The sequence below is a fragment of the Ceratina calcarata genome, unplaced genomic scaffold (assembly GCF_001652005.2).
Source record: "Ceratina calcarata isolate Rehan_Ccalc_2016 unplaced genomic scaffold, ASM165200v1 scaffold363.2, whole genome shotgun sequence".
Lineage (NCBI taxonomy): Eukaryota > Metazoa > Arthropoda > Insecta > Hymenoptera > Apidae > Ceratina > Ceratina calcarata.
Genome location: NW_017159356.1, coordinates 140502 through 161108, shown reverse-complemented (window position 1 = coordinate 161108; position 20607 = coordinate 140502). Strand labels below are relative to the sequence as shown.

The following is a 20607-nucleotide window of genomic DNA, read 5'->3' as shown; positions in this document are numbered from 1 at the left end:
ATTGCCCGATTTTCCGGTCTTTATTTATCTTGAAAACGTTGGACAATGTTTGTTGTCAAATTGAATTCGTGGCGAAATATTGAATACGTTATTGACGTGCACGCTGCTCTAGGTTCGAGAAGGAAAAACGATCGTATTGAAATATTGGTCAATACTGAATTTTTTATTCCCTTTTAAAGATCAACATCACGTTTTATTGTTACAATTTTTCATTTGCAATCGAAAGATCACAAAATTGTTTACAAAAAATTGGACTAAGGGATGATGAGAAAGTCAGTTTTAAACTTATTAAAATGTAGTAAATCTGGAAATGAATGCGAAACGTAAAAAAGACTGATTTAATACTGTTACATAAATCTTCGATTTGTCCTGGCGATTTTTTCAAAACTTGGAGTGCTGACTTTTGTAAAATATTTATTTAGGTCGAGCCTGCAATGGAGGATCGAAAACCGGAGAACGAGGAGAATGAACAGACATTTTTTCACGAAGGGAAATATTATAATTGATTTGGAACCTGTTTTATTATGATAAAATAATGTCACTGTAGAATTTTAAACTGAACTTCGTGATTCTGCCAATTTATTTAAATTGCTTCAGATTTTATATTTCCATGTATGAAATATGGTTGCAAGAGAGTTAACGAGTTCTAAGCTGCTCAGAGACGAAGTTTGATAAAATACTGAACGATCTCAAATCTCTATAGAAGTTCGTTAACCAGGGAGAAATCCTTCGTTACTGGAAAAGGATTTACTATTTTTGTTCGCGTATTTCAATTATTCCTGCTACCAGCAACTGATGTACGTAGCACAAAACTGAATTCAGATTTTTTCACGTATATTATTCAAATTAATTTCTGATTAAACAGATCATTTAATTTATTAATTAACATGGACACATGATACATTTACAAAAGGATAAAGGAAGATAATACAAACAGAGGCGATTATTGCTCCATTTTTATGGCCAAAAATCGATATCAATTCTCGGTCATTTTTTTTTATAAGCAAATTGAAAATCCTATCGTAAAAATCGCATTTACCTTTATACTGAAACAAGCGACTCGAATTGAATCCTTTGAGGAAACCAATATCCCAGTCGAAACGCGTATTCATAATCGCCTATGAAATATTTATGGAGTCGCTGCAAAAATATGGAAAGTGTTTCCCCTCTACCGCGCGGGACTTCCTCTTCTGCCTGTTTATCGGGGATAGCCGAAGAAAATAATGCGGGGAGAATTCGGTTTCGAGGAGAATATCGTGGGCAAAGGGCTCGAACCTGACGTAGATAGACGCCAAACATGTCAGAATCGGTGAAGGAATTGAAAACCTGTGTACAGCGAGTGCCAAAAGTAAAAGCGCACGATTTTGAGACAAAATTTATTCAGGAATTTTTATCTATGAATTACAATTATAAAAAAATAGAAATAGAAAAGGAATAATTTATATTATATCAGATTTACGAAATCAACCAATCTGTTATATTTATTTATACTCTGTTATTTGACGTCATTGGTAATTATCAAAAATTTGCAAACAGTTTTGCATAACACTGTTTTCTTATAAATGATCTTTAATGTTATTAAGATTTTTGTAATGCGGATTGTACAGTCACGTACTAGTGAATCCTTTATTTCCTTATTTCGCTCTTTCCTTCGCCATCTGCTTCGTATTTCGAGGATTACATTGACGCGACGTTCCTACCGTTTTCCTTTTACTTTCATCCAAGAAAAGCGAACCAACTTTTATGTGCACGCGTGTTCCGCGTATCGAGCAGCTTTGTTTCCTGATACGAACGAAAGCCTTTCCTTGGTTTCCTTAATACGAGAGCAGATGCCATTGAACAGAACTTATATTCCTTTCTTGCTACTTTCGAACTTACTAGTGTATTTTGTTTATATTTGTTTTAGTGTTAGCAACGTATTGATTATATTTTATATTAGGTGTTTGACAATAATGACTATGGATTATTCTGTAAACCATTGAATTAAATCAACTTTTTGATGAGACACATAGAAAGGAATTTCAAATGTCAGAATGGACAGTCGAAATGGAAGGGTATGCAGTTTTGAATAGGGTATTACTATTTTGAAAGATGAATGCCAGATAGGAGGATGAAATTGATGGATTTGATCGGTTCTCTCTATTGAATATTCTGCAACTGGCGAAACTATAGTCAGCTTAGTTATAGTTTTTAAAATTCACAGAGCAGACAAGTATTAACACGAGAAAAGGTGAAACCATTTCCAGTACAAACACGAAATTTAAAAAATCTACTCTTGTATTTCATACTCTCAAAAAAATGGTAACAGAATTCTTTTCGTTTCTACCCGACGTTTCTCGTTTCTATAGTTACATATATTTTTTTTTAATTACGATTCTATCCTTGTTCTGTCACAACGCGTGCAGAAGTGTGAGATTTTCTAAAAAAAAATTTACCTAGTCTTCGAATATTTTCCATTTTTTACAACACGAAGCTGGATTTGATTTCGAACTATTGTCTACCGTCGGATTACAGAGAACGAATTTATTCAAAATGATTAATTACTTTTCGTGGATGGTTTCATTTTTTCAAATGGTCTGATGATCAATAGATTTTAAGAGGGAGCAACCAATCTTAGGAGTTTACTTTAAGAAGTATATTTTTTAGAAGAAACATATAATTCTGACGCTAAGCATTAAGTATAATTTCTACTTATTATTTCTGCTCGCACGTGGAACGTGTCTATTCAGTATTTTCACAACTCTCCTGCGATTTTTCCGCGCCGTAACTTTTCTTATCGCTCCATTCCGACCCTCGGACTGTTATTACTGCGCAAGAAAATTCTCAAATCTCCAGAATCAACACCCGGTCTGGTACGGATACAAAGCTTGCTCCAGAAAAGTTCTTATAAAATATAAATGCAAATAGTACACGAAAGTATATGGATATTGCTCATCCAGAAGAGGGTGGCAGTGTCCCTCTCTTCTCCCCATTCCTCTCGCTTCTTTCACCTGATAATTTCGCTATATTTAGTGACACGTGCGTCGAATTCCGCAGAGCGGAACGCCGCGTAAAAACTCTTTACTCTCTTCTCTTTTATTTTAACAAAAATCGTGGAAGGAAAATTGGATTAGACTTCAACCGGTTTTTTGTCGACGCAATTTTTTGTCGAAGGGTTAATTGTTTCCAACACCGACGCTTAATGACTGCGTTGATTAACAAATTACCCGCGGTTACGTTTGCTCAAGGGTTGACTCAAGAATTTAGAACCTCAAACCGAGTGCAATTGAATAAGTTTACATTTTACCTTTGGTAGAAAATAATTAGGGTTTTTATTATTCAATATTTTATAATAATATATCACTCGATGATAGAGATATGTACATTAGATTCATGCAATATACGAAAGTATTCGTGCTTCAATAGAAGTGAAAAAAATCGAGGCATATCCATGGTAATGCCACGGGCGGTGAAGAAGAGGTAGGGCGAAGGTGAGTCCGGTAATCGGGGGGCTCACGACTGGTTAATACATTTTATCTGACGTCACGCGACATTGTCATCTGTCGCTTTAGGTGATGCTTTCTAAACGCGCTTCGTCCCTCGTGCCCGAATGTGTGTAGCGAGCGCCGAATTTACGACCGGAAGACGCCGTCAGCCTGCAGCGACAGCTGTCGTGTTCGGGAATTTCGCTTACAAGAACGATTCCTCTTTAACGTCAAATCCCGAAATGTTCCTTCACAGCCGAAGAACTCGGCCGATCGGGTCCCGGTGATCGGTATCGCCTTTTTACGGTGATTCAACATTAATTCATTCGTCCTCTTAATCAGGTCACAACGAAGCGAGTTTAGTCACCGAGCGGAATTATTAATATCGCGTTTGAAACTATGAAACGCGACCATTCATTAATTCAGTTATCTGAACAATTTAATTATTTTAAATCTCGTTATTTAATTACGCCATAGAATTCGTTGAACACCTCCATTATGTATGTTCCTCTATAAGAGGATGCAAATTCTGTTGTGATGAATTATGCGACCTCAAACTTTAGGGGGTTAATGTATTAGCAAAATGATAGCGGCAGCTATATGTCCACCGATACGCTTTTTTTTCGTTCCCTCTTTCTTCTTATCCCGTTTCCGTTCATCTTCATCCTTTTCCATCAGAAAGTTTTTCATCCCGGTTTAGCTGGTGGGAGATGGGTCGGATGCTGGCCAAGACTCGTTTTTAATGGCCGCGAAAAGTGAAAGCGGCACGCCGCCGCTCAGACGCGTAGCGACGTTATCGAAAACCATAAATCTTCCAGCCGCGGAGAAGAAATTAGAAAAATTTTTTTATTACCTGAAATATAATAACGCCGGTACGACGGGAGGTGGGTTATCAGGTGTCAGGCGAGCGAACGATTTTCTCTGGAATCTACCTTGGAATTTATGGATGATACGTTATCTAATAGAGGTAGCCACAGCAATCAACTCTTTGCTTTTTTCCTCACTATGGAACTTTGGTTATCGTCAAATTGATATAACATTTTTGGCCATGCTCTCGTTCGTCACATGACGCGGAAAACGATTAGGCTGAGAGGAAAACCTGATGTCCTCGTTTCGGTTTGAGAACTCGATTTTCTGGTACATTAATTATTATTAATCCGCGATATTAATGTGCTATTAATTTTTATCTATGTATTGGCAATATCATAATTAGATACTTGTTTTATTATTTTATATTTATTTTTTAATCACAGAAGATCAGACGACATTTCAAATACAATAAATATACGAATTTTATTTTAACCCATTCGCTGCCAAGGACGAGTATACTCGTCTTTGGCAGGGTGTCACGCATTGCCAGGACGAGTATACTCGTCCTGCTTTAAATATGTTATAACATGCAGGCTCTTTTGAAGGCCCATTGCCAACGACGAGTATACTCGTCTTTGGTTTTCTGCTTCTAAATGATTATGTATGGTAATATATGTGCTCTTACCAAGAAATAACAGGGTTTTGGTAAACAATAGCACTCAAAATATAAATGGCAATAGGAATGACTTCATATAATTTAGGCTTAACAGCGAATGGGTTAAATATTTTCTGATAATCACGTTACAACACAGTTTTTATTGCAAAATCCGGTGGAGTTGAAAAGTGTTCGTGTCACTGACTGAATGGAAGCACAAAATTATTGATGGATATAGAACAGTTACAAAGCAACTGTCCGTGTAACTCTTGACAACACTACAGTCAAGATAGGTGAATTGTCAGTCCCGAGTATTGGAAGTTATTGTGATTTCCTCATTGTTCGCACTTCTGAATCGACAGGTGTCGATCTGAAAACAATGGGAATCTTGCCGTTCCTCGCGGTCGATTGACTCCCGGCATATAATTTGAATGATAATGGCCGGTCCGTAAGGGCGGAGGTTTGGCGAAATTAATCAGGAGCTCGCGGTACCAATTATCTGCGATAGCCGACGAGAAAGGAATTCAATTCAAAATGATATCTGATTCAACGAATAAAAATATATAAAATAACGTTAAAATTACTTTTTTCATTTTAATGAAACTCCATCGAGTGTTCGTATTTTTCACAACTATACCTCATCACGTGAATATGATATGAATATCGATAATGGTAGCATTACTTGAACGCGTGGCCAATTACGAGCGAATTTAGTATCGTTCGCGTTTGGTTATTTTTTGAAAACTGAATAACCAGCGAGTTCAACGACACACGTATGTGCCCAAGTATCTAGCATCATTCCGGTCGGTGTGTGCTCGATATTCCCCGTTTTATGAAACACACTTTTTCAGCAAGCAGTCGCGATAAAATTTCGGTGCCGCGTTTATTATCCGCGATACGTTCAAAACATCATCGACTCATATTCAGCTCGCGCGTTGCACATATGAAAATTGGAAAATAAATCATCGGGCCTTTCATGGCCCGGTCGCGTTATTAGCGTCTATTTACGTACGTATGAATTCCAAATGATTTTTTTCACTGCCCGTGATTCTACTGATTGTACAGTTCAAATGAATGCGTCCTTAATTGGTGTAATCGAAGTTCACCAAACATATGGATACATACTGTGTATTTTTATATAAAACAGAATCTCTTTTCACTATTTTGTTACAATTTTTTTTATTAACGTTTCAGCGAAATACTTTTATTTTACAGTACAGCTATGATTATCTATTAAATTCCAATATCGTATCGAATACACACGTAGCTTATTTTACAATTTTTTTTAACATTTCATGACATCATTTGATTTTTTGTATGTCAAATATACGACATAACTGTTTCATAGGTGGTCAAAATATTATATTCTACTACCTTTGGATTGACCGTTCATCAATCGACGTCCGAAAATTAAGACCGTCAACCGTGAAAAAATATCGCCATGGATATTTTCGAACATTCCTTTCCATCCGGGCGAGACTTGTACCGCGCAGATTTTACGATACGCTAACGAGTGTGCCGTCGGTCTCAATTGACAGCTGTCGATCCGAGAGATGCCTCCTCCTCGGTCGAGAGAGGAAAAAAGGAAAAAAACGCGGCGCGAAACTCGGGACGCACTCGACGAGTCGAGCCTCTCCACTCGAGGCTTTTTCCACAGCTGCGCCGCGCGTCCCTTGCTGTTTTCTCGCGTCTCGGAATGATAATTTTTTTTGACATGCCGCCCGTAGACGAGCGGCGACGCAGCAGCGGTGGCGCGTGGTCGAGAGCACTTCGGAATGGATTTTCAATTACCCGTGTCGCGGCACGCGGCGGCTGGCTGTTACGTCGTAAAATCGAGTTATCGCGTCCCATCCGTGACAGCCTGGCCGGCTCGTTTACGCTCGATGGAGCGCGAGACGCCCCCCTGAATAGGGGAATCATTGTTTAAGTGGATTGTAATTGAATATCGCGAGGAATTCCCGCAGAAGTCGACACCGAGAGTCACGCCCACCTCCACTCCGGTCTGTCTCTGGCTTCGGCTCTCTTGTTTCGGGGAAATAGGCTTTTTCCCGGTTCCGTGGAGCCGAACGATCCACCCGGGCTCTCTTGTTTATTCGTTGTCCGCTCGAACCAGATGGAATTTATTCGCTGACGCGATCCGAATCTCTTTTTGTTCCCCCGTTCCTCATTGTTTCGTTTCGCTCCTGCTACTAAAAAAGGCGTGACCGGGTACATAACTCTTGTAATTCTCGAGGATTTAACGAGCTCTCGCTTGCGAGTAGATTTCTCATGTTAACGGTGGGAGAACCGGAAGCATCGGTTACTATAAATTCTACTGTAGAATCACAGAATTTTCATGACGATCTTCAAAATTTATTTAATATTACTTGCGATATTTATTTATTATAATCAGAATTGCATCTCGTGGGGAAATATGTCTCTCTGCCAATACATACTTAGTTACCAATTCAATAGAGGAACAGCAAAGAATTGAAGAGAACAATCAGAAGCACAAAAGAATAGACGCGAATTGAAGTTTCTCCTCATGTATGAATTGTGTTGGCGGAAAATCAGTGGGTTTCAGTGAGGCAATAACTCGATTGGGACGTACCCCGAGTTCTCAACGAAATCGCGCGCTACATACGTACACTCTGGTTCATAACTAACTCAATAGTTGACAAAAGTCAATCAAATCTGGCATAAAAGTAACAGCCTCAAAATTAGTGTTACAAATAAAATGTTTGTTTTATTAATTTGTACGAACTGCTAGAATTGATCGAATAAACTAAATTGCAATTATTTATTTATTGACTTCTTGAACTCTCGTGATGCTAAATAAAAATTATTTCGTTATTATAAATATTTAAGTGAAACGATTGTTCGTCGTTTTGTTAATGATTTTATTGCGAAAACTGTTCTAACTCTGACTTATGGATAGGAGTGTACATTTGTATAGAGCATGTACGTACATGTTCCCATGTATAATAGTAGCTGTAGTAAGAGAATGTCGAGGCGCTTAGAGCAACGCGTGTTGCATCGCGTGCGTTGAGCCGCGACGAAGTTCGCAGGATGCTGAATGCACTCACGTCGAAAAGTGCATTATAGCGAGAACACGCCGGTACATATAGGCAGGGTACCTTCTCTTCCTCGGTCGGACACGACCGGAAGTTGCAACTGGAGCGTAACCTCGTTTAAGTTACAAGATAGAACGCCGCGACGCCGAGAGTTATCAATTAGGACGAGCGCCAATTCGCAGTTCTTTTTCTCTTCAAAGGCGGGCCTCTGTAGTGCAATCTGTTCTCTTGATCGTTAATACATTCATTTTTGCCGCGAACAATTGGTCAAGCGTAATGAGAATCGGCTTTGTACGTGGCACGGAGTTTTATTAGAGGAAAAGTAAAAGTGCAGTTGCGTGTTCGACGATTTATGTTGCTAATGAGTTCTTATCGGTGGTATATTAAGCTCTCTTTCTCTTATCGATGAATATTAACACCACGCGATAATGTGATGTATTAATCGTCGACAAGCCCGCGGTTAAATGATATTAATAGAAATTGTGAGTTCGTTTAATTACTCAAGATCAAGATAGTTCTAAGGATATGTCTCTTTTTTATTAACTGCTGTTGTTTAAAAATCTTTATGTAGATTATCATCGTATTGTTAAACAATTTTTCCAGTCCAATCGGGAGAAATGTATCACACGAATTTTAATACCAAAACCAGGGGTCATAAAGAATATCTTTTACTGCCTGTTTATGGTCACTGAAATTTTCATGTGCAGGTTAATTTGCAATTTAGAACGATGATCTACATATACCTGGAAGAAATTAACAGGACCTGCTTTGTAATTGCTCGACACGTTTGCATTCATTATAATTGAAACAGTATATTTTAAAGAATGATCCATCTTAGTATGACTTATCCTTTACTCGTACTACTTGGCTTCGGTCTGTTACCATTCGTTCATTGGTACAACGTTATGTAACTAATATGAAATGTTATATAAACTGACGTATATAGCTTTGAATGCGTCATATGTTAATATTTTATTTAATGTAGTGGAATTTTTAATTTTTTTTTTTAATATATTCTTTTTTCTTCCATTCGTGATTCTCGTTTAAATGGTGATTGGGATTCTCTCTCCCTCTTTCGGTTACTGCTTCACTTTCATTTTCGGTTAGAACAGGGCAACGATTTTCCGGTAATTTCGCGGCAAATAACCACAACGCGTTGTGGTTCCGCAGATAGAACGTTCGAATACAACGTCCCGACCCGGCCTCGAACTTTGTATTCCGAAATCAAGAGAGATATACGAAAAGTCGTGGCTGAATAACCTCGTGAATAGGGAAAATGTAAAAGGACCCGGTCCTATCGCTGTTCGTTTTATCTTTTATTATATTATGTTATATATTTAATTTTGCTAAAATATTATTCGTAGAGATATAAGTAAATACATTTTTGTAACAAATTCTTGATTTGAAGTAAACCTACGAAATACGAAATTTATGGCACTAAAAAATTTTAAAATTTGAAGTAGAAGAGAACCTGTGTTAAAAGTAAAATTTATGTCCTTAAATTTGTCCAATCGGTGACTGTGTAAAATAAAGTCTCCCACGTTTTCACTTTTTAGAGTTTAGAGAGACGCGTTACTTACCGGTACCACGTGTCAATAACGGCTAACGCGATTGCCGGTTGTGTTTAAGCTACGTGGCCCGCAGCACTCGCTTACCTTTTATGTATCGCGTTTGATCGTGGCTGGCGTTTTCGGACCGGTGGCATTTCAACCCTTTGGCCAGAGTCGCTCCTTTCATCAAATATAAATTCCGCACGGGATTTCATTTCAACCGCGGCCGCGTTCCTTCGCACAAAGGACGGCCGAAACACTTTCGTTTACCACAAACTACTAATTCATCGTCGCTGTTGTCTACTAAATTTTTTAATCATCGCATTAGGCGTCGATTGATAAAAAATATTGATATTCGTCCATTCAAAATTGATACATTGTTAGCTTACGTATAAAGCAGATAGAATTTGTAGTGAATTACTGCAAACAGAAATTTCCAAAAAAGTTGATTCGTGGTCTTCTGAGATATTGTGAGAGTTAAAAAATTGTAACATAATTCTGTAATCCATTTTTATTATTCAATGTCTGGTGTGTTCAATTAAACAGAAGTTAATAAAGTAGATAGGAACAGCTAATAAGACACGGTAATGAATATACATGATAATTTTTTTACTAATTAAACCGGTGTAAATTATTATTATGAAATTTTGGCATCAGGGGAAATACGTCATGCAGCATAATACGTTAAACTTTAATATAGCGCGCATCGAGTGGATCCGTGAATAATAATTGGGATGATAATTTTATGTGAAATTGGATTTGCTGTCGTAACGCGAAATGTCAAAATGAGAAGTTATTGTTAATTTAACTGTACGCGAAACATATTAAAATTGACACATTTATCAGTAACAGACGAATAAGTTCTGTCGCGAAATTAACTTCGCTATAAATTCTTGTTTGTACCATTTTTGTTCTTTAATTAAATTGGAGTTCTTTTATTACAAATTCTTGANATCGAATATAATAAACTGAATTTTAATCTGTTTTTAATTAAATATTAGCCTCCATTCAATTGAAGTCAATTGTTAATATAACCGATGTAAAATAAAAAATGAGATCTTAGCGCGAGTGAGAATTCTTTTCACGTGTCATCGAGAAGCTGTATCGACACGAAAGATAACGATGAAAAAAAGTTTGCCTAGTCCTGATGCTTTTTCGATGGGACGCGGGATCGAGCTCGTTCGAACTTTTCAATTTCCTCAACGGTTGTACGCATACATCGAAGTTTTCTCTTATACCGAGGAGTACGAAGACAAGAGTAGTAAAAAAAAAAAAGGCGAAGGAGAACGAAATTTCGAGTCTTCTCGTAAACGAAGGTGAATGTTTGACGGTGAAACGGGTATCCCGGGTTCTTCTTCATCCGAGGACGAGCAGTCTTGCATGCGCGTCTGTCATAAACGAACTGTGAACGAAGTAACTCGAACGGAGAGAATTGAGGCGCTTCCAAAGTGATTCTGAGTGATTGAAACAATTCCAATTCCGTTGAAACGAAATGGAACGTGTAAAAGTAAAATGCAAACCTGTATAAGAAAATATAGGGGGAATCATGTATCTGACTTTTTTGTAATTGAATTTCTTCTATTAGTACTGCCTTCACAAAGCCAATTCGTCACGGAATGTCGATTACGCATGAAATCACGTATTCAGTAATTCCTCTGGGTCGACCCAGATTCGGGATAAAATAAATAAAAAAAACAGGAACGCCTACAGGCACACGTATTTTGTTTCTCGATTACCATCGTTAAAACTTATTTCTCACTTATCGTTACCGCTTCGCCGGTTAGTTAGTCATTTTTCTTCTCGCACGTTATTTCGTGCCGACACGATAGCGCGTGAATTAATTAAACCCCCGGCTTGACTCGCCGTAGAGTTCCGTCTCGCTTTTATTCGAAACCGGTGACGCCGGTAATTATTAATAAGCAACGCGTCGAGGGTTAGTTAAATCAGACGGAATCTAATAAGCCTCGTTCAATTTAATTTTTAATCGGTTGCCCGCGTTATTAAAGCGCGTGCATGCAATAAAGCCCTCGAGTGCCAGGGAGGCATGCCCGTTGCACGTATAATTATTGTTATTAAACGCTTTACGTTATGGTAAATTGCTAAATTTCTCAGGCATTATTAATATCTGATAACGCGCTTAACGGTTAATCGTCGCTTTAATAGGGAACAACATTTAAGTCGCTATCAAAGCCGCGTCGTGCATCGTGAACGATGTAATAACGCGAGGTAATTGTCGTTCTCCGGGTCGTACATATTTAAGAGTAATTAATACGTGTCCTCAGTTTATCATACGTGATCCCAGTTTTTTTTATTTACCTAATACAAATGATGGAACAATTATATTTATACAATAAAAATTCGAATAGCTTTAATACGCGACGCAGCCATTCGAAAAATAAATTTATAATTCTCCATCAAGCAATGCTCTCATTTCTTTTCTGGTACATTTACAACGCGACCGGGCTACGCGTATAAAATATCGCTGATTAGCCGACAAAATGGATTCACCTTTATACATATGTGTATGTACATCGCTACGTAGAGTGATAAAAACTCCGGTTTCTAATCTTGGCACAGTTTTACGAGGGGCAACCGAAACAGGGCGCCGGCAATGATTTGCTTCAACCGAAAACGCTGACTTCTGCCCTTATTTCTTCCGCCTTTCACGGTGTTCCGTCCTCGTGGCGGAAAATAAATTCGCCATGGGCGCGATGCGTGAAAATTACTCGTCCCATTTCCATTCTCCACCCAAAGCCAGATTTATTCAGCCCGTAGTCAGCCAAATGTGTTTATTCCTCCCGTCGACCGCAGGGACTACGAAATAAATTATACTCCTCAACCTCATCGATTCTTTAAACGTTCCATAAACGGTTACACTGGAATAAGGAATATTAAGGTCACGTAAAATCATGATAAATGTGTATTTATTTTAGTAAAACAAAGAAGCAATTTTGGATTTGTTGCAAAAAATTTAATGAAATGCATAAAAATTTGAAACAGTTTTATTTTTTAATCAGAAAAGAATCAATTATTTTATCGTTATTTCTTGCAATGTCCTCTAACATTATTATTTCATACAGAAATGTATCTGTTATATGTAAGACACAATACAATTCTCTGATACAAATATTCATACGTTAAAGCGTTCAATGCATGATCATAATTGGATACGCGCGCAATAATAATTATTAATTGTGTCAGTCATAATAATCCTGAAAACGATTATTTAATCTTTTTCAATAAATTATTTTCGCAATAAACGATTGTTTGAGAATTTTCCCGAATAGCCGTGGGCGTCTATCGATCGTTTCAGCCATATCATTCCTCGTTAATTGTGTAACAATTATTAATTACTTTTTATAAAATCATTGATATATGATATACACTATGCCAGTATATTTAAATGGAAGCAAATTTTATAATAATTCGAGAAATCCATTATTTGAATATTAAAAGGGATTATGGAAATACTTTTCGAAATTTGCAATCAATCTGCTTATAAAAATTAAATGCGTTTCCGAGCGAGGGGTTTCTAAAAGACAATGCTTCATTCTTTTGGACCCTTTTTTCTTCTCTCGTCGCGTACGAACAATACATGCGAATCGCACACCAAGTGACTACACGACTTCACAAATTTCCCGAATACAATGGGCCGGGCGCAATTAAAACGCGAATTCTCTGCATTTTGAACATGTCGATCGCGTACCGTGAAAAATGAGTACGCGCGAAGTACTGGAATTCATGCGGACCCGTTTTGAATTCAATTTTGCTTGCAAAAAGTTCCCACTTCCTTTGCGTGCATGTACATATACACATGTGAAGTATTTTTGTTTATAGTAGATGTATTGTCCATTTTTATCCAGTCGTGACACACGTGGACCCGGAAATTATTATTTTTTGTACGTTTTTAACAATTTCATGGTTCCATCTGGAATTCATTCGTGTTTTTCTTGATGAGTTTGTAATGCAATTTTGCCCATACACAGTAGAAGCAGTTATAAAATAATACAGGTGAATGTAAATGAGAATTGATGCGGTCGGATTGGCACGCATTTTATAGTACGTACAAACCCTATTGCCTGGAACGAATTTAGAAAATTATGGCAAGATTAAACTGCTAACCAGTTAAAGTGTGAAACTATTTTTATCGCGTTCATGCCTGAAAAACTTGTCACGTCACAAAGTCTACGAGCAAGTAGAAAAAAAGAATGGAATCGAGAAACCGCGTTAAATCGTGTCGTAATTCTGCATTTCCGTCTCCGGCGATAAGAAACGCGAGGAACCGCCACGGACGTTCAAACGGGTCTGGCACGTACATATTAGAAAGAGCATTCCCAGAGAAACCGAGCGCATTTTTCCATGCGGCTGAAACGCGCCGGGAGATTATCGATAGTTGAAACAATGCCTGAGTCTTCTTCGACTTTTAGAACGGAACCGAAGAAATACATGTGGGTCACGTCTGGAGGTAAAGAGCCGATGCGGTCGGACGAAAAAAACCCGGGTGGGGATAAAAGAATAGGAAAGAAGGACTCGATGTTTCCTCGAAGGGGCATGCTCCGTGTTTGAACGAGTCGGACAAGCGATAAACGAAGAGGTATAACAGAGAGCGAGGGAAAGAATGTAACATAATGGTAGCACAGTTTCTACAGCGTTTTGTTTCGTCTGTGATTCGCCTTTTATGAACCCGTCGACCTCTCGCTGGTTAGAAAGAGCGTGTTCCGAGAGGGAAAAAGATGAAAAGTTGCCGAGCGGGAGAAGGGTCCGAACCAGTACATGTGTACGAGTGTGTAAGAATTAATGAGCGAAATCGCACCAACTACTGCCCGTTTACGTGCAAGGATTAAAACCGGTCAAAGCGTAATGGAAATTGTATAGAGAATCTTTTTCATCCGCTCAGTTCTTCCCTCTGCACACATTCTTTTACTCATTATTAGAATTGTCGCGCCTGTTCGAACGGTCAACATTCTTCTTTTACTTTGATCCTATAACGTTTTTAATCATGTTATGTACGCAGCAACCTTTTTAATAAATCATCTTACTATATAAAGTGATCCTTTGCAAAGTTTATAGCACAATATTCAAATTATTTTACGAAAGATTTCAGTTAATATAATAATTAGTATTTAAATTTATTAATTCTGCATTTAATAATTCCATTTTATTTCATTTGGATTTTTAATTGTCAAGAGTTGATGTACATAATGAATGTAAGAACGGTACGAAAAGGGAGTAAAAAATATAAAAGATAGCAGCGCAAAGGTTAAAGGGGAACGAGAGAGGGAAAGAAACAAGAGAAGAACAAACTGAGGACCAGCGGCGGAGACGCGCGTGAACAAATCGGCGGAAGCGCGCGACGGGGCGAAAAGCATCCGGTATTTACCGGAAGAGATGGAAGAAACGGAGGAAGTTGTCCTCGCGGTCCCTTGCTCGTTTGCATGCTTCTCTGTCTCCTCGAGCGAGACTCGGGCTTGGAATTTTTCACGACGCGCCCTAAAAATATGTGGACGCGAAACCGGCGATCCGAAGTGAAATAATAGAAGCGATTTTTTAAAATGATAGCAGAAAATGCTATAATCTCCTTCGTGATTTAATTAATGAAATAAATAATTCTGTAGTTAAAGGAAAAAAAAACGATTCGATGCCAATGAACGTATAAGAAAAATTTATATTTTTAATGGCGAAGTGGAATCAATACTTATTTTTATAACTCGATTCCATTCATATTTTCATTGATAAAGAAATGCGGAATGAAAAACTAGCCGCCAATACGTACACGTGAATTCTCCATGCGTTGCCTTTCAACCTAATAACTAGCGAACTCAATTCCTATGTCCGAAAAAAAAAAAAATGTTCACCGCGAGAATAACCGCGTTCCCTTCATTATTTCCCGGGGACAACAACACCAAAGTGAATTACACCTCGAACGAAATATCTGGGATATTTTTGCACCGCAACACGGTTCGAAAATCTGTATCGGATTCCATCAGGGAAATATGCGAACGGAAAATCTCCGATCATGCGATCGAACGCATTACAGCGTTCGTTTTAATTATCCTTGTCCATTATCCTGCTTCCGGTCCCTGTTTCCCTTTCCAGCTTGCTCGTTCGTTACGTGTAATGATTCGAATAAACGGCGAGAGATTATTTCCGTTGCGCCGCGTTCGATCCAACCGACACTTTCACGATTGAATCCCGTGAATTAATTATTTTTTCCGTTTCCGGCGATGCAAGGAGAGACAGTAGATACGTATATACATATATGTATGCAAGGAGAGACAGTAGATACGTATATATACATATATATATATATAATGAGACCGACATAATTATAGCACGTAAGTAATTTACTGTCTTGTACTTTTCTTATTACGTTTTGGTTAAATGTCAAGAATATTATTTTCTATCTACACATTGAAAATAGTAATTATTCCTTTATTAAATTGTATACTAAATAAATAACGGGAACAGTTAAACAATAGTAAAATCATGTATTCATAAATAAATTGGATAATTCTTGTTCCTCACAATCGGAATCAATTCTCCATTAATTAGCAAATAATAATAATTACATACATTACCAACGAATTATTATATAAATTACCACGTTATTATGTAAATGATGCCAATGCATAAAGCAGAGTATGGAAAGACCGGATCGTCGAAACTCTGCCTAATGTTCTTAGTTTTCATTACGTGTGTGCCTTCGATATGAGCATTAGCATTCGCGGCCGCATTCGTCGGGCATTTTACCATGGAAAATGAGAGTGCCAGTTACTCTCGTTAGAACGGACGCGGTTCGTCGGATGAAAACGCTGTTACCGCGCGGCCGACCGCGATAACGCCGTTGGAAAATTGATCCCGCTGTTTAAGATCCAGCACGTACCACAGCACCATCGCCGCTAATTCGCGTTTTGTGAGTAGCTTACCCGCGCGGCCATATTTATTACACCTCGTGCAATCCGACATAAACGCGCTTCACATCGCGCGTCTATTAAATTTTAAACACAACATTAATTGACGCAGAAAGAAACCAACGGAGGGAGAATTTCTATTGTGTCGTTCAGTTTTCTATTGAAATTTATGTTTTATATTAAAATCGTAACTGGTTCTTCACTAATTTAATAAAATAACTGAACGAAAGGGTTAAAGGGATCTTGGCACGGAATTTCTTCGACACAGTTCTCACGGTACACAATATCCAATTTATACAGAAAGAATTTCTGTGTATAGCAGGCCGAGAGGGAATATTTTCAGAGAAGAATGTTAGACTTTCTCATAAAATTTTCTGTGAGAACTTAATTGAGCAAATACTTGTTACATGGGAAACGAAAAATGTGGAACCTTTCTTTTTCTTAATTTTAAGAATGCGGAACATTAGGGACAGAGAGAGTAGTAAAGAAAGTAAATACTGTATGAAACACTAATTTATATATTTTGCAATAATTGACATAATGTTCGCAGTTGATCTCGACTGTGTCAGAGTCTCTTATTTTTGCAATTTCGTCCATCGCATCCATCGATGCTTGTTGTCTCTTAAAAGGAATCGCTCGAATCCCCATTTCGTGTTGGAGTTACGGGAAAATTCGTGACGGTCGGTTGTTTTTCTAACATCCAGGACGGAGTGAGTTTCCTCAGCGAATAGAGGGACCGCAGAAAATCGACGGAAAGCCAGCGAGTAAACGAGGACGACGCGAGAAAACAGAGAGACCCGGTTGCGGTGCTGCCGTTGAGGGGAATCGGAAGAACTGGAGTAAAGGTCTTTCGTGGTTCTTCCGGAGTCCTCATTAAACGGATCGGCGAACGGAACGAAAAGAGGAATATTATAGAAGACTCTCTCGTCGCCGAGACAATTCCTGAGGAAGGCGACAAGTTTATTGTTGATTATTCAGACGAATTTATCGCGAGTTGCTGTTGTTTCGTCGCGTTCGTTAAAACTTGTTGATCCGTGCGAGTGTGCTCACTGGGTGACCGAAAACTTCCTCCAATATTGTTTTCCCTTTTCTTCGTTTTCTTTATCCTCGAAGAGGAGCGCGTAAGGAACTTCTCGTTCGTGACTGTCGACTGCCAAGTAGTGTTACGTACAGGAAAAGAAAATGTGATCGGAGGACAGGGTTTTGTTTATTCAGCCTGTACAAGGCTTCTTGTATACAGAGGGTGGAAAGTGTTACGGAAAAGGAATTAATGGAATTGAAAAAGTATCTGTCGCTTCAGTAAGCTCGTCTGTAAAAAGAGACCTTTGTTAATCGATCGGAACGAGGGTGAGAAGTTTCGTGATGAGAGAACTACGGGAACAGCGTCTTAATTGCTGCAATCGGATCAGTATTAAAAATGTTCCGCGCGAAGCTCGGGGGATGATCTGAAATTCAAAGATACTCTGTTTCATTTTTCTTAACTGTGGAAAGTAAGGTGAGGTCGTCGAGGAATTATCGGAGAAGCGACAGCGTACAAAAGAGATTACGTTTAGCGACGAACAACCGTTAATCAACGCGAATATACCGGGTGTACCGCGTGGAACTCGGAGTTTACGAGGAAGCCGGGGCCGGCGTTAAGAAATTCCGAGGTCCAGGAAGAGTTCTGAAGGACGCTTGTTAAACGTCGTCGAGCGGCGTCTCATTGAAACCTGAGAATCGGAGAACAAATTCACGCAGCAAAGCGTGCGTTCCGGTGATTCGCGACGGACAAATCTCCGGGGAACGAGGCCTGTAATCGACGAAGTGGAGATCGTCCGGGGGAGGAAATAGTGTACGAGGGGATAAAATAGTGCGCGAGGTGAATGGTGGACTGACGAGTTCCTGGTGATCGCGAGGAAAACTGGCGACGACGGTGTTTGCCTTCGGGAGGGACTCGTCCCGCGAATTTCTCGAGGCAAACGTCCAGAAGAAGGATTCGAGGTGAATGTCGATAGAGTGAGAGGAGGTCCGCAGGATCGATCCATTGGAAAATCGAGCCGGGGTACGAGTCACATACTGCCAGATGAGTTCAAGGAGGGTCCACGAGGACTCGGCTGACACGTCGTCGATATTCGAGTACGAGGACGTGATAAAATTATAATAAAGGCGGGAACTTTAGTTAAAAACCGTCGCTCGACGTGCGGAAGGAATACTCGTTCTTACTAGTTAGTCATCTCCTATCCCTCAACAAAGTAACACAAAGAAAACAGAGAAATATATATATATATATATATATTCATATACCTAGATATATATGTATACATAAATGATATATTGATGTTAGTCGAAATTATATTGATTCATCTCCATCGATCGGTGGAGACTCGTTAACAAGTTGAAATTCCGGCTCGTAGTTGGCAAGCCAAGGATAACCGTTTCTCCCTAACGGACAGGTGAAATTAGTTGGACAGTCGTGGAAACATGGCGATGGTAATATCGCCCCGTAGTAAAATCGTGACTCTGTCGTTGTTGATCTTTTTCATTACCCTCGTGGCGTTGATAATCACGGGCGTGGTCGGCATATGGCACACGGGCGAGAAACCGACGAAGTCCGGCACGCCGAAGGTGGTCAGCAGCAAGCTGCAACAGATCACCGGCTACACGGCCACCAAACACGTGAGTAGAAAGCCAGAAATCTTTTGCACGGCCAACTGCCAAACCGCTGACTTTTCTCATATTTTTATCATCGACTATTTTTAACAGTTTTATATGGTACCAAACGTACTAGAACATGTGTCATTATATATGTATATGCCCGTTTATGTGCTTTAACGTAGGTATATAACGTGTTTAAATGTTTCCCTTTTATGGACTTCTCATGTAAAATAATTTTAAGAACATTTTTCCATATAGCATTTTGTATAGAATATTGAAGACCATTTCTAACCATTTGACCATCGTGTGAGTTAGAATACAAGTAGAAACAAATAAGAGATTGAGTAAGAAATTACTGTATACGGTGCACTGAAAATTAAAATAAAATATTTTCGTTCTCGATGATTTTCACACGTTTTATGAATTTTTATTTTCTACTCATAATCAGTTGCCGGGTTCTTCTCATACCGAAAATATGAGAAGTTTGCGTCGTAATGGAACTGCGGTCCAGCTCCTCCTCGCGTCGGTTCATTCCTTTGTCCGCTTCGCTCGAATTCCCTAGCGCATCGCGTGATTCGACCGTGCAAAATTCGGTTAGAGTTGCATCGTCGTTAATGCATTTCGCCGTGAATTCTTGCTCCGTAGACAGACCCAACGATTACTGGGGAAAATTCATTTTTGAAGATTTCACGAAAACCTCGTTAACAAACATTTAAAGTGTTTTTAATTACACACAAAATTTTAGGACTCTTAACGTAAGAGTATCGAAGTTGTTCAGTTTTTGCTTAGGAAACTTTTTAGTTACTTTGCTGTTTGATGGTAATTTTAGAATTAACTGTACTCAAGGCTTAATTTCAGGGATGCTTGAATCTGAAGTAACGCAATTGTTTATGAAGTCCTACGTTTTTTAACTGCGATTAAATCAGTTTTCTGTTTAGTTACGTCGGTTCTTTTGAAACCTGACAAGAGTCGGCTAACGACTGATATTGTGTCGACTATTTTTTCCCGCGTCTCGTTCAACTAGAAGTTTGTCAAATTGGAACTAGTTTGCTCGCACCGGAATTTCTGAATTCGCTCTTCACTTTTTATTTGTATCCTCGAGATTTTTCAAATAGATTCCGCATTTCAATACATACGTAGATCTGGAAACAATTTTCCTTCCTTTTCATTGCATTACAAAGTGACACTTAATAAAACGCCCATCGAAACTTGTCAATCGAATCGCGCGAACTCGTTCAACTTGTATCCAACGCATCTTACATATTCATTCGTGCGTCTCTGTCTTTATTCGCGAATCACTTTGACTAATATTTTTGTTGAATTTTTCTTTTTATGGTACGAGAGATTCTTGAGATTTGTGATCGAGGCTGTACCTAAATCCAGCGTAAATCGACCATCGATCCTCTTTCGCGGTACGCTAGCCCGTCGAATCTGTAGCAATTCCAAAAATTAATTGAGAGTCGATCGATCGGGTAAACTCGGGCGGAGTTGGTTTTACATCGGTGAGTAGCACGCCGCGGCGCATACAAA

General features: G+C 38.8%; 1 protein-coding gene across 9 annotated transcripts in view; it reads left to right on the top strand.

Annotated features, from left to right (window-relative positions):
• Mp (collagen XV/XVIII-type protein multiplexin) overlaps window positions 1-20607 on the top strand; it is a 224789-nt gene that overhangs the window by 104974 nt on the left and 99208 nt on the right. Inside the window, exon 2 of one of the 9 annotated variants that reach the window (XM_026814044.1) lies at window positions 17148-19098. The exons of the other annotated variants lie outside the window; for them this stretch is intronic. Coding sequence (XP_026669845.1) covers window positions 18904-19098 — 195 coding nt within the window. The 5' untranslated portion in view covers window positions 17148-18903. The remainder of the gene's footprint in view (window positions 1-17147; window positions 19099-20607) is intronic. 9 annotated transcript variants of the gene reach the window in all.